Source organism: Zosterops lateralis (genome assembly GCF_965231275.1).
Source record: "Zosterops lateralis genome assembly, chromosome: 2".
NCBI classification, from domain to species: Eukaryota; Metazoa; Chordata; class Aves; order Passeriformes; family Zosteropidae; genus Zosterops; species Zosterops lateralis.
This window is the reverse complement of record NC_139763.1, coordinates 50,144,631-50,168,685: the sequence shown is the minus strand read 5'-3', so window position 1 is coordinate 50,168,685 and position 24,055 is coordinate 50,144,631. Positions and strand designations below refer to the sequence as shown.

Below are 24,055 nucleotides of genomic sequence, written 5' to 3'. Positions count from 1 at the left end.
ACATTAAAAACTATTTCTATCCACATAAAGGGAGAGTACCTTCAATGTTAGCATACTCAAACTTGCTTCTCCTTCTTTGGCCTCAGAACCTCCTACATGGGGAGTGCAGCTCCACAAGCTCTTAGCTGCTGCAGACATCCTGGAAAATATCCATTCTGTCAAGAACTTGCCAAAGTACGTGTCACCAATGGCTGTAACTAGAGTTCATGCCAGTGAGGACATCTGTGAGTGAAGGCTGTAATTACATACCCTTAGCTCCTGCAGGCAGTGTATCTCAGCTGTTCAACCCATGCCAGAAAGGGATGCTGGACCTCCTATTCATTGATACCCTTCCTGACCTGCTATGTAAAATAACATACCACGGAGAATACATTTCAGTTACTTGGCAGGGAAAATTATTCACTCCTAAACTGCCAAAAATCTCTGCCTAGAGGGTGAGATAGCAGACAGCCTTCTGTTAGGGCCAAAATTGAGTTTGCCAGTTTTACTTCCTTGCCAGCCCTTATCCTTAGCAGTGTTTCCAGAACTTCTCCTACCTGTTATACACTGCATAAACCAACCTGATTTTTTTCTTTGTGCTGAGCCAAGCTTGAAGAAGCCTGGAATCAACTTAATCAGGCATAGCTGATGTTTCCCAGCTTGCTGATGTGCCATGCAAATGAGATGTTATTGCCCAAAGTAATGAAAAGCATCTGTTTCTTACCTGTAAAGAAAGACTGAGGGTTGCTGCTGTTTCCTTGAAGGTGAGTTTGACAAGCTTGTTTTCCTTCTTAGAAAAGTTCACTGCATGTATTTTGCTCTTGGTCTCTTGGAGGGGCCCAAATAGAATTCAATTCATGTGTCTAGAAAAATTCTGAATGTGCTTTCCTGTTCCAAGTGTTTATATAGACAGATTGCTACTCTGCTTTAGGAATTTCCTCTAAGATATCATCTATCTATGATCCATGTTTGTAAATGCAAATACATTATCAGTAAAAATAAATATATCAACAGAATAAATGTTTGAGAGACATGTAAGAGATATGTGGAATGAAGAGTGTGTTTAGATTTCATGAAGGTTTAACGAAGCAAACATCTGGATTTACAGAAAATCACAGTCACTTAATTCCAGCAGCCCACAGAGTCTTCAAGCCCTTGAGAATATAGGAATTAGATTTTTCAGAGGTTCTCTTCTCTTTGTATACTGCAAGCTGTTAAAAAAAAAAATTAATTGCTTATGAACTAAGCACAGGAATTATCTTTCCTGTGTCAGCAACATGACAACAGCAGCAGTATATGCCCCAAAGTTTTGCTAGCCTGGAAAGCGTTATGCCCATGCAAAGCAAATTGTTTATTTGTTTTCACCTTTAAATTTTTCATGAGTGTTGTGTATGTGCAATTCTTGCCAAAATGCCTTTCTCAGAAAATGGAAAGCTTTCTTCATTATTGTTTGTATTTTTTAACTGAATGCCAGGAGTCTAGATTGTATCAGAACTGCATCCCCTAAATTAAATCCTTTCAAATAAAACAAGCATTAAAAAAATCTATTCATCTCAAGGAGGTTAAATCACATATAAATAGGTTGAGATTATAGGATGGATCTTAGTGAAGGGGAAGCTTATCTGAGAAGCAGGAGATAAGCATAAAGCCTGCAGTCATAGTGACAGTAAAAGGCTTCTGGAATAAGAGAAGATCTCTTTTTAAGTCAAGATACTGTTTGTGACTGACAGTCTGAAAGAGGGAAAAGAATTAAAACTGCCAAGCATAAGGATTGTAAAGAGGGAAGAGGAGAAAGGAAGAAATGAAATATATAGCTAAGGAAAAGCAAAAGAAGTATGGAATTATTATTTCAGTATTTTATGAGCTTTCAGGCACATCTTTTCAGTGTTTTAGGGAAGTACAATAACCATGCATTTAACACTGTGTGTAATACTGATATATATAATACTGACAATGTGGTTATTCAAAACTGTTTGTTAGTGGAATGAGTTTAAACTACTCAAGTATATGAGTGATGTCTCTTCTTAACCTCAGCCTCTGTCCCCAGGTCAAGGCTGATGTGGCTCTCTTTGATTTCTAGTGAACAAAAATGATGTTTGGATCACTGCCAGCTGAGCACAGGAAGGCACATACTCGTAGGGGAGGTTCTGATTACTTTTGCCAAGAAACCTCTACCTTCATCCTTTTACTGTGCTGTTGCTTTTTTCCATCATCCCCAGTGAATATATTTAACACACCTGTTTGGGGTTTTTTGCTTTGTAATAGAAGGGAAATGTTTCTGAAGAAAAGAAGGTACTCAGCTATGACCCTAAGAGTTGGCATCCTTGCAGGCACAAGAGGGCACGTTCTCAATAGTGCCAAGTTAGCTACATGTCCTGCATCCAGAACAGGGCTCAGGAGTAAGATGGACTGGAGGAGCAGATGAATGGAATGGAGAAACTCTTCTGGTAGATATATGGAGGAAAAATACTTTTAACCATATTTAGTATGAGTGATCATACTACCCACAGGAGCTCTTCAGAGGTGAGCTGGGTACATTCCAGCAGTATGTATTTGATATACAGCTTGGGAAACATCTAGGTAACCTCACCTATACGTACTATAGTGACTGATATGCTGTAAAACTGACTGTAACATCTGCCCAAGTAGTTTCTCTCTGCTTCATGCACAATTTATTCTTCTACATAAACCTTTTTTTTTCCCCATACATTGAGCAAAAATGGTTTTGCTGATGCTGTACTTCCTATGTGAAGAATAAAATTTTGTTTACTAATCTCAGCTAGTTATTGTCAGTAAGCTTATTGGGCATTTAAACCTTACAGACCACACCAGATTAAGCTAACACCTGGTTTGTTTCATTCACCATACCTACATCTTATTTTGAGTGTACTTGTAGAATTTAGGCAATACCTCTTCTATGTGGTATTCAGCTTACTCAGAGCACAAAATACAAGGTTATATAAGAAAATTTATGACATTCTAAAGATTCTTGGTTGAAGACACAAAGCTTGTTAGTGGTCTTAGTCACAAAACTTCCACTTAGATTAATTGGAGCTGTTTGCCTAAATCTTGGACTAGGTGATCATAGTAGCTCCCATCTGACTGAAATATTTTGTTCTATTTTCCTCAGCTGTGAGTATTTCAAATATTATTATGCAAATCACAAATCCCTCCACACTTCTTCTGGCAAATTGCTGCCCAGGAAAGCATAACTAATTTAATGCATTAATCCCTACCCATGAAGCACAAACATCCATCACCTGAGCTTGTAAGACTAGTTAGGTTTGTGGTCTTTCAAGTTGCTGCATCCGAGTGAGAAACAATACACTGTTAAATGCACATGAAGCCTGAACATGTTTTGGCTGCTAACACTGTGTGAATAAGAAAATATGTACAAATTTATCACATATATATTTTTTTCTTAACTTCTACTTTCTGTCTTTACTAAGCTTGAACTCTGTAGTCGCTATATATATGTATAACTCCTAGTTATTTTCAATTATTTATTTATTGGTTTGTTATTAGTAGTAGTGGTGGTAGTAGTAGTAGTATTTTGTGTATTGTACATTCTAACTGGTCTGGGAATATCAGGTTCAATATTTGTGTCAAGATTCCTAGTAGGGAAATTTGTTTTTCTTAAATAAGTTTTTCTTAGAAAGGACTCTGAATATATTCGCAGTGTTGTGACTTGCACACCTCCTAGCCTGATGCATCCAAATGAGGACCCAGTTAAATATGCCTCAGTTGGGAAATGCCAGGCACCTGGCTGTCCAGGAGGTAATGCTGTATTAGTCCTTTCCTCACACTTGAGAATCATGTCTGGCTGGGGAAATATTCCTTTGCTCCACTCTTGTTCAAGCTACCAGTGCTAGGAGCTAGCCCTCTTGAATTTGCACTTCAGGAGGAAAGAAATACATTGGAATTCATTTGTTTCAGTTGGCTCTTTTTTGACAACCCAAAGAGTTTCCAGGCATAAATAAAAATTACTAGAGGCAGCAGTAAAGCAGGGTTCAGGTTGAGGGATTTGAATGATTCATGAGCAAGGACTCTAATAGGGAAGAAGAATGGGCTTACAGAGTGGTTTCATACACCTCAGTAGTGAAGCAGCAGACAGCTTGACTTGATAAGCAAGGATGATCCTGATTCAAAGCATTGCAAGACAAAGCATGAACAGGTGTTAATGCCACACCATGTTCCAAGCACTGGTTTTAATATGAAAAGCAGTTTTCTTTAGAATCTAGCACAAAAAAGTGGTGTTCCAAAAGCCAGGAAGCAACTGTTTCCCAGTGAAATCAACATGCAAATGTAAATAAAGAAGTTGAAATTTTGGCCTCTCTTAACTTGGTGGCTACAGTTCCCTGCAGCTTTTGCCAGGATGCATGACTGGCTGCACAGCATGCATGTCTTTCCATATGCACTTCTGCATTTCATCTAAATGCTTTCTGAGGGAAGATCTGAATTTTAATTTCTGGAAGAGTACAGTTATTTTATCATTTACATAGCTATTGTTGTAAGAAAAAATCATCACCCTTTCTCAGTTTCTGGCAACTTTTGCAACTCAGTTGTTAAATCACAGATTCTGATCTAATTCTTTATTGAAGTGTCATCAAATGCTTCAGGGTCACAGGCCTAGCTGTTAAAATCCCAGTATAGTTTCATCAGCACCAACTTTATAGTAGCCCTTAGATATGCTTCACTACACAGGTCTGTTGTGACTGAATTTATTTGCGGGAACTACAGCTCCTGCCAGCCACAAACTTCAGTGTTCCATTTCCACAAAACTTGATAGCAATTGTAGTAGCTACTATCTTTTACCAATAATATACCATTTTAGCACTACAAATGTTGTGATGGTTTCTAATAGGACCTTAAAATAGTGTTACTTTAAGTGCAGTTCTGATAGTGTTTATCAGAGACAAGGTGTGTAAGACTCGGGCTAATAATTTCAGCTGTATAGGATAGGTGATGCAGAAAAGGAATAAATAACCCTTTTAGGTCATGCATTTCAATAGAATTTTAACATACTTTTCTTGCATATTATTCTTACCACTATCACTCTAGTTTGTTGCCCATCATGCCTCTCTCTTTAAGGACAGCATTTTTAATATAAAGCCTTAATCTGGTGAGAGGCTGATTGCCTGCATTTTCAGTTAATTCCTAACTAAGCTCTCTACACTGAAACTAGCCAAAGACAACAGCATCAAAGCATGTGACTAAACTGCAAAACAGAGTGGTAAGGTGGCTTTTCCTTTTAGAACTGTGATAGGACCATAATGGTAGTTTATGTTATTATCTGATGCTTTGCAAAGATCAAAGTAAGTATTTCATTTTATGGTAAACAATTTTCAACTACAGATTTTTAATTTTTTTAACATTTACAGTAAATGTATTTTTACAGTACATACCAACTTTTAGCATCCAGGCTTTAAGAATTGGACTCAATGATCTTTGTGGGTCCCTTCCAGCTCAGAATATTCTGGGATTCTAAAGGAAAGCTTTGATGCCCTTGGTGAGCATGAGAGCCACGTTCCTCGGAGCAGCAGGTGGCAGTGCTGTCTCTGCTCTCCGTTTTTAAGGCACTGCAGCAGCACAGCTGGAAGAAGCCATTTCATGAAGAGTTTTTAATAGTTCAGGTTCCTGCGAACAACGGCACTTATGGGCAGTGCCAACTTGCTTCATCAGAGTGGTGTAAACGTCCCCTTCAGACTGTAGCCTTCTTCCTCCACATGAAATTCCTCCAATTCACACATGTAGCATTTGCTCCAGTTTATGTAGCAAGGAGTAAAGGTATATAGCAAGGAGTACAAGGGACTTTTCTATGCTTTTAATTTTAACTCAAGATTTATTTGCCTAAAAAATGACTGAACTGTATATCTTTACTGATTTTGTTGGCAACATCCTCTGGCAGGCACAGTTGCTGCTCACCCCTAGAGGTTCTCAGCAGTAGATTCCGTAGCAGGGTCAGTGACAGGAGCAAACACTACTCCTGAAGCAATGAGGCTTCACCACATAACCAAAGGCCGGTCAGGAAGGCAGTAGATGGGATGTCTGGCCATACCTTTATCTTCTCTGTGTCTTCAAACTCTGCTTGCAGGCCATGGTTCTGAGGTCACACGAGACAGGCTGGCTTGTGCCAGTCTGCTGGTGGCTCAGGAGCAGGTTGTGGCAGAGAACTGAAGTGATCCATGACCCAAACCACAGAATTAAAGTTTAGGCAATGTGGATAAACCAGTGCTCACCACCTCATGCTCTGCTGTTTATCAGCACAGACATACCAAACAGGACATCTGCTACCTGCAGGGAGGGGGGGCAGCACTGGAGGAGGAGCAGGGACAGAGTGACAGCTGCTGCCTTAGCTTGTTGGAGAGTGATGAGGAAAGGAATGACTTGTTGCAAACACATAAGAGTAAGCCACAAGACCAGGCCTTCATCAAGAGTGAAGTGATCCTTCATCCAGTGATCAAGTGACATTATCTTTCCTTTTTTTAATTCTCCTTTTTTTCCCCACTGTATTTTTAACAACCAAGACAAAAGCAGAAGTAATGAAAACAAGAAAGAAATATCTTCTGTGGTGTCTGTTATCCCAAGAGGACTCACATGAAGTATGAATCAGGTCACAGGAAGTAAGATAAAAAGCATAACTATAAACTGAGAAAATAAATGAAGTAAACAATTTTTCTTTGAAAGGATGAGATGTGAATCAGTGAGGTCAACAGTTTCAAGACATGTTAAACTAGATTTTTGCCTAATCACCAAAGCATTTCTGACAGCTTCTTTTACATACTTATGGATTTGGTTTTGTTTTTAATCTGAATTCCTCAAATGGGATATCTGAGTTATTTGATGCAGTGTCAGCAAAACAAAGAAAACCCTTGGCCTCTCTGAAAAGACGTATCAGTCAAAGTGGAGACATTTGAAAATTCCCCTCTGAGATAATCTCTAAAATTGATTCGTAGTAGTACAGGTGTCTTATGAAATGCTTTTTTCAGAAAGGGCTTGGATAAGAAGTGGTATTTTGGTGAATCAGCTGAGAAAGGCAAGGGCAGACAGAAGTGAGAGAAGGAAATAAGCAGAATATGCTGACCCAATGTTCACTGCCAGGACTGAGAAAGGTGACATAATTTGTCCATCATCCTGCTTTGGACTGGAATGGGCTGCATCTGGCACTGGGGCAGACTGACAGTATTAGCACAGATCAGCATTATATAAGTGAAATGAAATTAAATTAACACACACATACAGGGGTATGGAGGAATTACAGACCCATCTTCAGGATTTTGTTAGCATTTTCAGAGAATCACAGAGTAGTTACTAGAATCATTATTGAGTCCAACTTTTAACCATATTTTGTCCTTTCCTATTCCATATGTCAGTTATTACTGCCCTTCCCACTGCATTATTCTTTTAGTATTCACAGCCATGTATCACACTGCTGACTCAGGATCACAACAAAACTTCTGAAAAAAAACACATGAAGCCCTGTTGGGAAAAACATGGGAGAGTCCCCTCTGAAGTAGAGGAACTGTTCATTTTATGATGTTTCTGCAAGCTTCAGTGTTCTCACATACAAATCAAAAGAAGATGCTAATGTTAAAGGGCAGAATGAGGAACAAGTTAAAACATAAACTATGGTACATGTCATAAGAGGTTGTCAGTGCAGCCTTCTGACTAGTTAGCTCACAGAGGCAGTGAGGTCTTTTGAAGCTTCCTCTGTCTCTTTAATCAGTCCCTTTAGTACAAGCACATCCCAGCTTCAAAGGCTGCAGGGCTTGTCAAAGAAGAAAGCTGCCTGCTCCTCAGACCGTGGATGGCAGCTTAATGTCCCACAGTGGTGGTTCCCATGTGAAGCTGCCCGGCTTCGCAGGGTGGGCGTGATTACACAGCAACTGCTGTGCTCAGATGTCTCTGAAGGGTTTATGTGCTCTCCCTACATTAGTATCGATCCTCTCCATTTGACAAGACTTCCAAAGACTTGAAAAGATACTTGGTAAAAGATACTGCTTAGCTTGATCCCTCCCCAAGAAAGTCTAGAGGAATCCACAGACTCAGTGCATTCGAGCTAGTTTTGTCTGGTTCTTTAAATAATAAGGTTGTCTTAATTAAAGTGATTGTTCTATTTTCTTAATAAATGCCTCTACTTTTTTCTTTTTTTTTGTCCTACTGCAACTTTTCCCAGAATTTGCTTGCAGTAAAGTGAGTAGAGAATTTTATATAAGAAAGCTGCAGTGTTTATTTTGTCCACAAAACACTTTGTTAGAGAACATCATTAATAATGACATTTACTGACTCTGGGGAGACAGAAGGTTAAGTGCATTTCAGTGTTTTCCAAATCTGTGTGTACTGATCCTGCAGTCTGTCATTTCTGGAAAAAGTTTTCCAAAGGGAAAAAAATAAGTCCCTAATGCAGCATCTTTCCTCCTCACTTTAACTCCATTTTCCCATTTCTGCACAACTGTATTTTAAATGTGAACAACAGTTATATTTCAACAAAACTTGACTGTTTGCTGTACTTTTCTTGTGATATATTAATGAAATTGTGTATCTCAGCATGCACATTTCCCTGTTATGACCCTACTTCCCCTATTTGCAACTGGATTTCCATCGTGCTTCAGCAGCTACTTACAAGTGCTGCAACCCCATTTGCAGTAAAAACCTTTAACCTGGAAATCACCTGTGATGTGTGACTTGTTCTTCTAGGGTTATTTTCATGGTATATTTAGAGACCAGCTATGCCAGCCTAGGAAGTTTTCCAGAATGCAAAGCAGATCATGAGCAGTGTGTCTGGTAACGTGTCCATGAACAGCATGTTCACGGATACTTCTCTGGTCTTCAACAAAATATAAGTCAAACAACAATATTTGAATCTGGCCCTGTTCTTGTTAAAGCCATTCTTCCAAGTGCTATTGAGTTCAGTTAAAGTTCAGTTGAGTTCAGCTAACTCAGGCAGGATGAGTGAACTTGGCAAATCATGAAGTCAGAAAAAAGGAGAGATAGAATGGATCTCAAGAGATCATTCTCAAAATCCACATCTACACCAAGGCAGGATAAGAAACCTTGAACTAATCCTGGCAGATTAGGGTAATACATTGGTAATGATTCCAGTGAAGGAAATTCTACAATATTCTTATGTACAATATTTTAATACTCTTCCTGTTATAAAGGGGTTTTATCACATCAGTCAAGAATGTGATAAATATTTAACGGATTTCTTTCTTTTTTCTTTCTCAGCAGATAGAGCAAAGTTGCTCAACACTCTCTGCCTCTAAAGTACACAGATTGTTTTCTGTATCATGTACAGAAATACACTTCCACATTAAAGCTATGCCAGTCTGAAGGTCAGATGCTCCAAAATGAACCACTTACATTTTTCCCCATTCAGCCAGCCCTCATGTGACTAGTGATTAACTAGTTCAGAGGATAAAGTGGAGAAGCATTCAAATAAATAATAAAATTCATTTCTTGGTGATTTAGTTTACTGGATTAAGCCCTAGGGAGTGCATCAGACTAGTGCCAGTGGTCAGACTGGCTTAGCTATGATGTAAAATGGAGCAGTTTCCCTTTTCTAGGCTAAATAAACCTCCTCACACCTCTTTCACAGACCATGCCTTCTAAGGCTGTTATTTTTCTTAGGCTCTTTTGAATCCTTTCCATTTTTTCTGTATCTTTTTCATACATGGTATATTTAATGTATTTCTTTATCCAAAGGATATTTAAAATGTATGATTCAGTTATAAGTGAGGAGGCCATCAGAAGCATAAAAGAGATCAGTTCTTCCTCATATACTTTTCTGCCCAGTTTTCCCTGCCTAATTTGTGTGTGCTGTTACCATGACTTTGCCTGCCTGTGTAATAATTGTTCTCACAAGATGGATGAATAAACACATGAGTGTCAGCCTGTTCTGAGCTTTTTCAGTTTAAGAAATTCCAACTCCTTAAATTCAATGTAGTCATTCCAATGTGCACATTTCCTTATATGGTCACTGCTCATGTGGCCATCTTATAATTTTCAATTTTAGCTTAAGACATCATCTAAATTCCAGAAGAACCTCAAGCAAGAGTTTCTCTAGGTGGGGTAGATATCTTCCCTCAAGTTCCCTTCCATTGTGCCCTGTGTATACATTGACCTACATTGAGAGTAGGCACATGACAGATTCTCAGTCTTTCATGTAATCAGAACTCTTTTGGGGTTAATGGCTTCATGCAAGTATAATTTTGTGGCACTTTAAAGGAATAAGATGTTAAGATTTCCTGTATTCTTTTAGATATTTATAAATTTAGATTTTTATAAATTATTTATATTTCCCGCTATAGATGAACTCCTGATTCACATTCATATATTTCTCTCAACACATGATCTAGAATCTCGAAGGTTGTTTTTTTCTTTTAAGGCCATCACCACCTGAAGCCAGGTAATCAACTGGGAATTTAAGTTTTTACTATAATAGTTTCTCACTATTGTAATTGGAAAAATGGGAAGCCTGAGGATACAGCAACAGCAAAGTTAAAACAGTAAAAATCCCAAATATATGCAGCCTTATACATCTCATCAGTTGTTAACAACTGCGAGGTTGGAGTTTGTGCTAGAGTGTGCTGTGGATGAAACCCACACTGTAAAGCATCGTGCACCAATGATGGTTCCATCACTGACTTGTATCCTACCCACAGGCTCTGGTAACCTGTGTGTTGCTCCATCGTGTGTAAACAGATCCAGTCTGGGATGAGCCAGATTGTTCAGAAACATTCTGAAATGCCTGAAGATAAGAATTGCCAGGCTTTCCTGTCCTTTCTGTGAAGGCCCTTGTGTGGTTCTCAGAGCACAAAATGACAGAAGCCTATGGGCAGACTCTGGGTGCACTGCCCTGCAGGCTCAGAGATGATATGGGACCATTGGGCAAGTTCTCTCTACTCCAGGCTTGTTTGTGGTGAAGGAATCCCCCTCACCTTCATGTGCTGCCCACCCTCTTGTGAGAACTCAGGGAGCCTTTAAAGCCCATCTTTCCATAGCCTTACAGAAATTTCTCAGGATACTGACCATGCTTTGATTCAGACAAGAAGGAAGGAAGGAAGGAAGGAAGGAAGGAAGGAAGGAAGGAAGGAAGGAAGGAAGGAAGGAAGGAAGGAAGGAAGGAAGGAAGGAAGGAAGGAAGGAAGGAAGGAAGGCAGGAAGGCAGGAAGGCAGGAAGGAAGGAAGGAAGGAAGGAAGGAAGGAAGGAAGGCAGGAAGGCAGGAAGGCAGGAAGGCAGGAAGGAAGGAAGGAAGGAAGGAAGGAAGGAAGGAAGGGCACAGCATGCTGAGGGTGTTCAGAGAACTACCAGTATTGTTCACCTGCACTCAGTGAGCAAGCTCACCACACATCTGACTGATGGAACACAGGAATGTTTCTGGGGCCTGGGAAGAGAAGACCTATGAGGAGTCAGGGGACTTTAGTGAATGGGAATATTTAAGAGCTTGGAATATGTTTCTTCCCCTTCTTTTCCTTTCTTCCCCTTCTTTCCCTGCCCCACAAAAACGTGCTTTTCCAATGTCCTTGTGAGACATGTCATGTTTTATTCCCATACAGTCATATATCTTCTTTTTTCTGTCCTCTTTCACTGTTCCTATCCATCTTCACTGATTGATTTTGACTGGAGAGGCTTCCCAAAACTGCACTGAGTAGACAAGCATGGGGAAATATGCCTGGCCCTTGCTAACACAGGAAGAAGAGGGGTAGTACAGGGCTTGGCTGTGCTGGGAAGGTGGGGAGAGTCCTATTGCCAAAGGTAGTAGAGTGAGACAGTGGGAAGCTTTGGAGACAATCTACTTCTCTGCATCAGCCATTCCCTTCCTCCTTAGGAACCTTTCTTTTGGTGGCAGCAGCTGAACACAGAAGCACAAACCTGCAATGGGTGGATCAGACTAAAAACCACTCAAATTTATTTTTTCTTTCACAGGCAACATGGACACCAGACTATCTGCCCAAGGCAGCTGCCTGTTTTTCCTTTGTGGTGAAACAGCATTGCACTGGCCCTGCCCTGCAGATTGCTGGTGGCATGGTGCTGGCAGCCTAGGATGGGCAATAACATTTCACTGCTCTTTCATTTGAGACTCATTTAATTATATAGGGGAAAAATAATGTACCTCATGTCTTTTTGGACTCCCCCAGTGCTCTCTCCTTGAGTTTAATAAAATACCATAACCCATCAAGAAAAAAAAAAAAAAAAGGAAAATAAATGCCCAAACAACAAACTTCAAAACAGACTTTGAAAATTGCTGAATTTGATGAATAATGAAAATATCCAGATTGCAGAAATAGAGAAATTTTCTGGTTGTGGAAAGGAGAAATAAGAATGGTTTATTTCTATATTATATAAACCCCAAAGTCACAGAGGTGGCCTTGAGCCATGCAAATAAGTTACCAAAGTCGAGGATAAGCTTTGTGAACTGGTGGTACCATTACCACCATCTATTCTTGCTGAATATGACCTTTTTAAATAAATAAATGCAAGGCTTAAACATCACATTATTTTCCTCACAGCTAGCCCTAGTGCTCCTGCAATAATTCAAGGCCACACAAGGAGAGACATCTTCCAACCATTGTAGAGAGGGAGAAGATAAATAAAATATTGTCCTCTACATCTGACAGTAGGTTTCATTTTTAGGTGAATAGTTTTAAACCCTGCCAATACTGAAGTGTCAACATGGTTGATCATTCCTATCATTTTGTGAAAGTAGTTATTTTTCCTTGATTTTTAATTCTTCCTGCATCTGGTTGAATCTACTATGCTGAAGATGAGTAATCATAGGGAAAAAAATAGTGCCATTATAAATTCTAAAAGCCCAAATTCTTCAAATGCTACTTATGTAAAAAAGGCCAATTTAATTCAAATCATTAGCTTCTGCTTGGATGCTCAATTACAAGTGTAATAATATAAATGTTTTATGTATTCACAGCTCTTGTGTTCAAATTTAACCTTTCTTCCATTTTTGCTGTTATTTCTCCCTTTTATAAATGTTGGTGTAATTAAGCCCATTTCCTCTTTAGGGGTGGAAATCACAGCTAGAAATTCCTCAGTATGTTTTACAGTCTGCAATATGTGATACTCAATCTCAGAGCTAATAACTACCATGACATGTTTTATAATTGCACCATAAATCAGAGACTGCTGCATTTAAAATATAATTTCAGGCTGTTTTGCAATATTTCTTGGCACTTTTAGAAATGTATCAGGATGGAAATGCATGATCTGGCTGGGTACAATCACAGATGAGGAAAAAGCTTTTTTTGCAGTTGTTGGAGTGCCCCAAAAGAGCAGCAATAGACTTGTCACTGATGGGATACCCAGGCTGTCTTGGGGACCTCAATGAAAGCATGATGCCTGAACAGGTGTTTCTGTCCAGCAGCTAAGAGGGATGGGTGGAAATAAACTCATGGCACAAGCTTGAAAAATGGGCATTCCGTTACCAACAGCTACTCTGTGGCTTTTGTAACATGACTCATTGTTTGAATCCTTCCAGGAGGAGCCATGTTTGGGAGGGACAAAGCTGAGAGAGAAAGAGAAAACATCTACTCTGAAAGTTGAAGGAACAATTCTGTTAACTCACTTCCAGTACCTGACTCAAGCCTTCGGCAGCTGCTGCCAGGTAAATGATGGACTCCCACAAAATTATGTGATCTTTTTGTCCCAAAGCCTGTTTCTGTTTGAAGAATGCTGCTTTATTTTTCATTCTGGTTTTGCTGTATATTCTGTAGGTGTTATTTTAGCCCTTTCAGTGCATACAAAAGTTTGTAATGAGTCTTGGATAACTTCTTAGGGATTCCAAATCCATGAGAAGTGGTATAGATGCAGAGAGGCTGTTTTATTCCTTGTTTAATGGTTAAGCTTGTTATATAATAGATCTTGATACCATATCTCCCCACTGGACTGCCACTACAGCCTTGCTGGGACCCATTATGTCCTGACATCTGGCCTTGCTCTGAAGTGATCAGAAGCATCAATTTGCTTGGTACATTTCTGTGTATGATGCACAGCCCAGCACAGTGGGTAATGCCTCGTTTGCACCACTGGAGTTCTGCTGGTAATTTAATTAAAATAGCCACATCCCTCACATGTGCTCTCACTAGTTTGATTTCTGTTCATCGAACTCTGAGTTTATGCTAGTCAAGTTTTATCATCTCCCCAAATAGCACAAGTCATGTAATGACAGCTGGCTGCATTTTGGACACATAATACAGACATTATGGGCTGCTCTTTGATTATGAGAGCAATGTATGCTACAGGCTGCCAAAAACAAAACCAAGAAGTAGTTATGGAGGTACACAAAACCTATGTGATCTCCCACACCCACTGCTATTATTAATACTGGAGATTATTGGGAGAGACATTAATGGTTAATGGCTCAAACATTTGGCCATTTGCAGAGGCAGCAGGGTGCTTTGCTGGGGCAGGGATTGCACCCACTGAGGGGAGGAGATGAGTTTTGGGGCATGTGGTGGCAAAACCTCTGATCCAAATTAGACAGAGAGGGGAAACACCCACAACCAGAGATTCTGGGGTTTGAGCCAGATAAGAAAGAAGGCTGATAAGAAGCAGGCCCTGTGGAGGGGGGATGGTGCTTTTTATCATGCCAATTGTCCTCCCTTACACTTCTGACTTAGGTGTGAAGCCCCCCCCACCTTGGGGAAGGTCACATTCACATGTAGGCCTGAAGGTATTCATCCCTTCTGATATGGCATAACTGGCTCAGCTACATGAGATGCAGCTGTCCTATCTTAGAACTATCAAAGACCCCCCCAAAGCACCCCCAGAATCATTCCTTAGTCTTTCTACCACAGCAGTGCATGTGATCCACAGTGTTGCAGCAGAGCCTGAGTGTGCTGCAGAAGACAGGGTTAAACTGAGTGCTGGCACCAGTAAAACAAGTAAAGGTTGTAGCATTGGTGAGAGCTAAAATGCACTTTGGATCAACAGGAATTTCATGGGGCTGTGGTTGGTGTCTTCTCATATTGTTATAGACCAGGCCTCTTCACACTACTCCATAAATGATGCTGTCTTGAATGTGATCCTAAGAGAATATCCTGGGTATGTCTGGTGCCTCTATCTTACAGTTCATTTAACCAAAACAGGATCTACATTGCAAGTTAAAATGAACCTTGAGGTCTTGCCTTTAGGAATAGCACTGCTAATTTAGGAAGGCAAGAAGGACAGTGTAATGTAGTACACTGACCAGCACATTGACTCATAGCAACCTTTACCAGAATATGGCTGAGAATTTCCAATATTTGCTATGAGAACTTTGAAAAAAACAAACAAGGGTGATAACTTCTCAGAGATTTCACTACCATTGCCACTAGTTGTGCAAGTAAGTGAATAAGAGAACTACTGCAGGCTAGAAATTTCCAGGATGACACATTTTGTGGTGCAATCATTGCCTATTGCGTTTGCTGTGTGTTATTGCTGCCTGGCTCAGTTCCCATTGTTGAGGTAAAAATGGGAAAGTAGGCTTGAGGAAAAAGAGGGACAGAATCTATAATGACAGTGGGTGCAATATTACAGCATCCCAAGAGTTATGGCTGTAGGTCTGCTAACAGGTTTTAAATCAAGCTATCTATTCCAGACAATTCGCTAAGATTCTCTCATTTTCACTGTAATTAAAATATCCCAGTAGAGGAAAAAGGAGCAAGTTCTGAACTTGTAAGTTGTTTTCAGACTCTCAGCAACAGCAGAGTCTCTGTAAACACAGCTCATTGGCACCTGTCTCCTGTTTTCTCATCTAAGCACAGGCCATGAACAAAGTTACTTCTTAAAAGCTGGCTTGGAGAAAAGCAAGCCTGGACTCCATATTTTGTCATAATTTGTAATATTTCCTTAGAACAAAAGGAGCATAAGGCTAGGACCAAAATTGCTTTCAGTTGCAAACATACAGCTTGCAGGTGTGGGCAGAGTTTAGCCTAAAATAACTGGAGGCAAAAGAAGGAAAAATACAGCTTAAAAATGTGATGTCAGCAGGAAAAAATAGACTCTGTGGGGCACTGGTTTTCTAAAGCCTTTTTCTGTAATCAACACAGCTCATTACTGTAGCTGCGTGCAATGCCGCAAATGGCATTTGGATGAACACATTTTGTCTTTCCACCACCCTTGCTAGTTAACAAATTGTCTGCCCAAATTGCTGAACCATGCATATTGTGTCAAAGGAGAAGAAAGCAGCAGACTCCCTTTGTCAGGGTGGACAGGCTGTACCAAACTCTCAGTCTCTGATTTTCAACCTTCTTCTATTTAGACCCCTAGGAATTCTGTGGAGGTACAGGACTTTGTATAGATGCCTCTTCCCCCTGCAGTGATAATAATATTGCTTTATTTTCCCTCAGTCTACAGTGTACACCTGAGTCTGAGGATCTGAAGACCATAGTTTGGAAATTGGTTTCCCAAGCAAATGTACAGTTTCACTTCGTTCTTTTTTTAACAAAAAAGTCACTTTCTTATAATATCTCAGTTCAGTCCAAAAATATTACTTAATGTTATTACTGCAAGGCATGGGACAGTCCATCCTGCAGTCAAGACCACTGAAGGAAGTGACCACATACACAAGATCAGCTAGCAGCGTGTGACTACACATCACATTGCAAGGTACATCACAAGTTCTGCGTCCCATTCGAATTCACTTTGGAATCTCATCATGGGGTTAAGGTAGTGGCACCTCTATCTCTCTTGAGGAGGAGAAAGAAATGAGAAACAGAATGGGGTTATAAATGATTATCCCAAAGGTAAAGGAAAATGAAGATGGACTTTAGGGTTTGAATTTCTTCTATTTAATATGTAATTTTTCTGTGGTTGCCATGGGGGTGCATTTTGAATCAGCCATGGAGGCTGTGGAGTCTCTGTCCTCAGAAATATTCAGAACCTAACTGGACACACCTTGCTCTGGGTGGTCTTGTTAGAGGTAGGACAAGATGGTCTCTGGGGGGTCCCTTCTAACTGCAGCCAATCTGTGATCGTATGGTTCTGAAATTTAAATATGTTCTTCCAATTTTCTGAGAGAAGAATGAGCCAAAAGAACAAAAGCGAAAGTTAACAAAATCTTTCCCTTTTTCAACCCAATAGCATTAACTTCTATTAACCTTTCTAACCACTGCCAACTTTGTCAACCTGAGCAATCCCATTATGTTGGTTGGATTTTATCAGCAGCAAAGGTAATTCTTCAGGCTACCTCTGAGATTTCCCTCAGTGTGGAAATGTGAGGGCAAGGAAGAAGCACAGATGCACATTCTGGTTCTCTGTCCCTTGAGGGTCAGGATTTGGCAAAACACCCACAATCTAGGACACGTGCTGGGATGTTTTATGTAGATGCAAATTATACCTGCATGGGTGAGGAAACTGTGGCATACTCATAGAGAAATGTGAGGGAATAGGTTTAGTAGACATGCTGAACAGCTGCTCATATTTAAAAGAAAGACAGGAAAAGGGTTTAAAATCTTCAAATTATGCAGGTTAGCCTGTATGAAATTATATACGTTTGTAGGGCTGGGTTTTAGGAGTCCCAGGCCTCAGGCTCTTTGGCTGTATCCTTGAACTGACTCATCACTGCTTCTATCATTTAAGGCCCTTTGTTACCCACCACAACTTTCAGCATCAAGTTATGCACCAGCAGATGATATCCAAAAGCAGATCTCGCTAAAAACATGGGCAAAATAGGCTAATGTCTTGCTTAGAGCTTTCTGGGGAGCAGTTGATTCCCTCTTCTCTCATGTTACCTGTCCATGCCCTCCCAAAATTTCACAGAATACTGCTAGCCCTACTCCTCTCTCCCTCTGCTTGTGCTGTGAGATTTAATTTTGTATTTCCAAGGGAACGAAGCTCCATTATGCCTGACTGCTGAGAATCACAGAGCAGGAGACAGGCTGGGCCAGGTCAGAAATGGGTCTGCTCAGCATCTGGGCTGGCCCAGGGAGGAGGACCATGTATCCAGGGTCAGGAGAGGGGGAAGGACACAGCCTGAAACAGGACCTTTCAGTAGTGGTTAGAACCACTCAAATCAATGTTTAGCTTCACCTCTAGACCCATGCTGTTATCTACCGGGAAGATCTCAGGAGTTAGACATGGCTTTACAAAATTATTTGGTGCTATTCTCAGTAAATAGGTGAGGTTCCTAGACTGTTTTAGGCAGCCCTTATCATGGAAGTGCAAGGCTGCAATTCTGAGATTTGATACTTTGTTCCCTAACCCAGGTGATTCCCATCCTTCAGACATCTTTATTTTTTTACTTCAGAATTATTCAGTGGCCCCTAGTCATGCTCCTGTGAGTTCTGCCCCTTCCTGATGGGGTAGGCAGGGCTTTCTCACTATCTATTGCTAACACACACAGTGATTCCTGCTGTTAAAACACTGCTAAGTGCCAAGAGCTGCCTTAACCCAATTTAAGGTCTGAAATTCTTATGATGCACATTTCCCAAGCCTGAATTGTATGTGTTAGAGTGGAGACATATAGCAAAAGAAGAAAAAAAAAAAAACAACCCAAATAAATTAACTACAGGTTGTTTAAGCTAAAACAACCTTTCCCATCCTGTAGTCTAGTACTGGACTCTCCCAACCAATAGAGCTATCCTTGGGTTACTGTGGTTCCACACAGATCTCCATGCTACCAGATGAATCGGTTTCTATCTGGTAATGAAGTATTACATTTATTAATTTACACAACATGTAAACATGACTAAGTCCTATCACATGTGTCCCAGAGGTTTATAGTGGAATTAGTCAGAGGAAAATTGAAAGTGAAGCAAAAAGTACATTTACAGGGAAGAGGAAATGGGCAGGACAAGATGCATAAATAGAAAGGCCTAATATTCCTTCCCCTACCTCAGACAGACACATATAAATAGTGAGAGAGTGAGTTCCCCTGCTCACTGGCCACCACCCATTTGCTGCATCTCTCTGGGACATGCATCACCCCTGCAAGATGTGGGCAAAGGTACTGTCTTGTTTCTTTGCACTGTAAGATGCAATTCTCTGTTTAAGCTTTTGTATCCTCACTCCATATGTGGCAGTAGGTGCCCATCACACCATGTGTGGGATATATGGTTCACCTGCTTCAAACTGCTTGTAACTGCTTCCTTGAGATAATCTTAATGCTTCACTACAAGTGTGAGTGAGAACTTGTTTGTAATGATGGGTACAATTCTGGTCACCATTGCTAGAGAAAAAGGAATCCAGTGTGAACCATGCAATGAAAATACACAAGTGTAGTAGGGGTGAGTCCATATTATAAAGGAGAGAACAGCACAGTTATGCTTGCTTCCTTCAGCAAAATGAAGGTCAAAAGGAAATACCACCACTCTGTGTGGATGTGTGCAGGGGAGTAAAGGAAGGGGGAGGAAGAGGGGAAATGAAAGGGGATAATTTCCAAAGAGAGAGAAAATAAATATTCACTACTGCCAGTATAAAAAAAGAGACTGTGTGTATAGACTGGTTGCAAATAAAGTGTACCTCTACAGTGGGACATTTCTAATGGTCCAGGAAGGGAAGTTTTAGATTATTTTCTAATATAGGCACTAACAGAAGCTCCCAGCCAAGAAGCAGGCTGAATTTGCATAATAGGTCATTGCTCAATAGGAGAAGAAAATAAATATATATCATTCCCACATCAGCAGGATCCAGGAACAAGGAGTCACTGCTTTTCAAAGAGGCAAGATCTTGTCTTGGAGAAAAGCTGGGACTCCAGCTGAGAGTGAATTCAATGGGAGCTGGGAGCTATGAGCAATATGTGCAAAGTAGGGCTGCCAACTCCTGTCTCTACTGAGCTCCAAGCTCAGCAAGATTTGGGATAGTAAGGCTGCCAATCAGGGAGATTAAATCTTGCCTTCTTGTGTGGTAGTGGGTGCACTGGCTTAAATGCTACTCTTCTACTGATTTCAATACCAACAAGTAGGTGCCATGGGAAAGACAGACGCTTTTACTTCTATTTGGGGTGTGTGTCTGTGTGTGAATAGTCATTAGAGATGGAGATGTGATGGGGATGAGATAGACATGATAGAGATAATCCTGCATAGTTGTAGCACCTGCAGTGCATATTCTCAAGGACTCAGGGAGAAAGCAGGAGAAATACAGAACAGAAAAGGATAATGATGAAAGCATAAATAAAACATAAGCAACACAGTGACATTTCTGAGAATAAAAAGAGGAAGAATTCAAACTTGGTTTTGCTAATGCAATTCTTGTAAGCAGGGGCAGAAATGGCCAGTGTGCTAGACAGTAGCCCAAAACTGAAAGGAAAAAAAAAAAAAAAAAAAAAAGAGGAAAGAAAATAGAATTCTAATTTTAAATATAGAGAAAAATCTACTACTTCTTTTTCTTTATTTTTTCCCTTCCCAGACAGTTACAGAAAATTTTGCCAAGGTGATTCATGGTTTGAATGCAAATCAGTTGACAGATCAAGTAATTCAGAGAAGTAAACGAATGATTCTGGATACTCTTGGAGTGGGGCTTCTTGGTACCAGCACCGAGGCCTGCCACAAAGTGGCACAGTACAGCAAGGTAAGCTGTCTGGCATTCATAGCACACCCTAAGGTTTAGCTTTAAAAAAGCAAGGGAAAACTTAGGCTAAAAGGAAATTTTGCCATGGTGAAATTCTTTCATGGGTGGAAAGAGAGAAATTGTGTTTTCCCACTGGAGACAGTGAAACTTCAGTGCTCAAGTTACTTTTCACTCTGAATGGGCAAAAATCTGTGTATCAGTCTGTATGCTAAGATCCCCCTCTACAAACACAGTCAACTAAGAACCCCTTCCTTTCTTTCACCTGTGATATTTTATTAAAAAATCAACAAAGTAAGCATCACTTTTCACCAGCCTTTCAAATCAAGGAACTGTTAAAGAGATGAGGACTTAGGAGTGAGTTACTTGTAGTCCATAAAACATAATTGTTTTATGTCTGAGGTGCATTAGCCATGCTTCTCCTCTAGTCTTGCTCTCCTCAAACTAGCAGAGTAATCGACCCTGAAAAGAAATCTTCCCAACACAGGAGTGCATCAATGAGGAGGAGTTCATCCCACTGTTTTACCATTCAGACCTGCCTGGGTGGACTTGTGCTCCAGAGCTCTGTGTGCCAATTACTCTCTTCACACAGAGAATTCCCTTTTTCCAAACCAGGGTAGTTCAAAACCTTTTATTCAGTTTGCAGCACCAGGAGGCCATCTGTGGTTTACTCAAGGTCTTACTAGAACACAGAAAAAAAAATCCTTTAATGAGACATCTTCCTCAACAAGTTGATGACAGTCCTGTCATCATTTAGATTGGACTTGATGATCTCAGAGGTTTTTCCCAACCCAGCTGATTCTGCCATTCTGTCAATGGGGGTGATAAGGGACATCAGTGGCCAGAGGTTGTGTGAAGGTACTGAGTGGCCAGCTGGGTGGTGTTGGTCTGCCCCTGACCTATTTGGGTGGAATAGGACATAAGCCAACAGGAAACTGACTTTCTTTACAGAATTTCTGAAAGAACAATGTTTTTTCTCATAAAAGGGAGCAGTTAGGTTCCGAGAGGACATAGTCTGCTCTCCGTTACATCAGAGATACAATGCACATTTATCCTTAGGTTCAGGACTTTGAATTAATTTATGTCAATTTGTTTCAGATCTACAGCTCAGATTTATCCAGTACCATCTGGGGCCACTTGGATTTCCAACTGCCTCCTCTGTATGCAGCTTTTGTAAATGGAGTGGCTGTAAGCGATGCTCTTTTATTTGCTCTCAAATCATACAAAATTATGCCATTTTTGCTCTATAGAGAACAGAATGTCCCAAAAATCTTAGCTTATTCTGAAGCCTGCTACAAAACTTTCCTAGACTATTCTTCTAATGTGCTTCAACTTCCTTCCAGTGAGATTGAACTTAAGGTATAATATATGTATGATCCAACTCAACAGCATCCCTTAACTTTAATGTGGGACCTGGGGCTGTTGTCAAATGTCAGAACTCTACAACTTACAACCTGTTAACCATGCAGCAAGGCTACAATCTTGTAGCTGCTTAAAAAGGCACTCTCTAGCTCTAGCTCATTTCATTGGGATCCAAATTTCATGCCAACTGGCAAAGCATAGTTACAGAAAACCACAGATGCACATACAGATACATATACATATAATATCACAAGACAACTTAATCTTCAGTTATGCAGTTTCCAAAAGCCAGTTTTATATATTTTGGACACATACTTTGTCATTAAAGCAATAACTGACTCTCCAGACATTTGTCTAAATTCAGACTGAGGCTGAAACCATTTGAAATTGAAAGATGCACAAGAGGTGGGGTAGACAAATTTGGCAATTATGCAAAACTAGGGAAGGTGACCAACCAAGGAAATAGCAATATTAAGCCTATTTAAATTAGTGTGACAACAATATGAGAGGTCCAATTTAACAGCCCATTTCCAATGTAGAGAAAATTACCTTAGAAATGAGATCTGGTACCACTCAGCTCCTAGCAGCTCTTATGATATTCAGATCTGGCTGTTAGCATATATATGATCAGTTTACGTCTTGGTCGCAGGTTAATTTAAGCACTTACTGAAGACACCAGAAACACAGCTTACAGAGTATTGACCAAAACTTTCTTTATCCTGCACTGCAGGGCATTTCCCCTGATGGCATCAAAGTTTTTCAAGGCAGACACTGCATTTTCTTCTATCTGTTTAGAAACAGTCCTCAAAAATGCATAATGACTATTACAGGGCAAAACCTGACTGCTGGAGAGCTTGACCGCCTTCCCTCTTTGCTCTGAAGTTAAGACATGGGTGAACAGATGTGAAAGTTCCATTTTTGAGGTGTTACTATGCTATATTAAAAAAAAAAATGCTGTCCCTGATGCTCTCAGGTCTTTGTGGGGTTCTCAAAAATTTGGGGGAGGAAGGAATGTGTCTGATAAGCAGTACATTACAGACACTGACTGCACTGTTGGGGACCATCTGCTGCCAGATCAGCAACCATATGCCACACTGAGAACATCTAAAATCTTTCTGAGTAGTTGGGCTCTGGGCATGGGAAAGAGAAGGCACCACTTGAGATACTCTCTTGAGCCAAGCAGCTCGATATGCATTAAGACTGTAGCTTTCTCCTACTCCCAGCACCTCCAGGGAGTCTGGTTCCTTGCGTTCCTTGTTGCAGTGTGCTGAAAATTCAGGCTAAAGCCTCCTGTACATTTGCAGGCTTGTGCCTGTTGCCTGTGGATGGTAGCATGAGAGAAGTAGCTCTGATGATATAAATTCCATTTAGCAGTGTTTAACTGCTACAATTTTATGGTGCAAGTCCTAATGGCAGCATCAGTTGCAGCACTGGGGAAGTAATTTCATTGTGTTTATATTTCATTATGTTCTGGGGAGAGTGAAAATTCACTGTTCACATGGTGGACCTAGAACAGCTGCTTTAATTACACCACTTTAATTAAAGCAGCAAAAGCCAACTGCAGAAAAAAGGAATCACTGTCACACCGGTTTCAGGCTGGTACAAGTTGAATTAGAATTATTCTCCTTTGAGGCAAGATCTCTGCTGTATTGCCACTTCTCATGTTGGGAGTAAAGATTTTTAAAAGACTTTTGAAATTTTGGCTTTCTAAGGAAGATCTAGCTCTTCTGGCTTTGGGGTTTTTTTACAGTAGTTTCATTTAACTGAGGCAACCTTGCAAAGTCAGAGTTTATTTCTAACATATCAGTGCTTCTCTTTCTATTAGGTGCACTCAATGGACTTTGATGACACCTGGCATCCAGCCACACACCCATCTGGGGCTGTGCTCCCCGCAGTGATTGCACTCTCAGAGGCCTTTCCTCAGAAGAAAAAAATCTCGGGTCTTGATCTGCTCCTAGCTTTCAATGTGGGAATCGAAGTGCAAGGCAGGTTGCTGCACTTCTCTAGAGAAGCCAGGAATATTCCAAAAAGGTACATAGATATGTTTAAGGTAGAAAGTGGAGTGGAGGTGGTTTTTAATCAGTGTTAATATAATAATTAAATGGCTGTTAAAATACAAGTGGCACGCTTATTCATATTTCCTAAGCTGTTTGTCTATAAATTTAGGGAAGGCCGATCTTACACATAAATATATTTGACTCCTAATTCTTTAGC

General features: G+C 40.3%; 1 protein-coding gene across 4 annotated transcripts in view; it reads left to right on the top strand.

Moving 5' to 3' along the window:
- ACOD1 (aconitate decarboxylase 1) overlaps positions 1-24,055 on the top strand; it is a 34,734-nt gene that overhangs the window by 7,903 nt on the left and 2,776 nt on the right. For 2 of the 4 annotated variants that reach the window (XM_083855906.1, XM_083855907.1), the window contains exons 2-6: positions 13,473-13,598; positions 16,324-16,582; positions 20,321-20,482; positions 21,578-21,667; positions 23,667-23,872. In XM_083855906.1, the coding sequence (XP_083712032.1) occupies positions 20,405-20,482; positions 21,578-21,667; positions 23,667-23,872 (374 nt within the window). In that variant the 5' untranslated portion in view covers positions 13,473-13,598; positions 16,324-16,582; positions 20,321-20,404. Of the gene's footprint in view, positions 1-594; positions 744-13,472; positions 13,599-16,323; positions 16,583-18,869; positions 18,921-20,320; positions 20,483-21,577; positions 21,668-23,666; positions 23,873-24,055 lie in introns of those variants that run through there. The other 2 variants (XM_083855908.1, XM_083855905.1) reach the window with 2 other exon arrangements.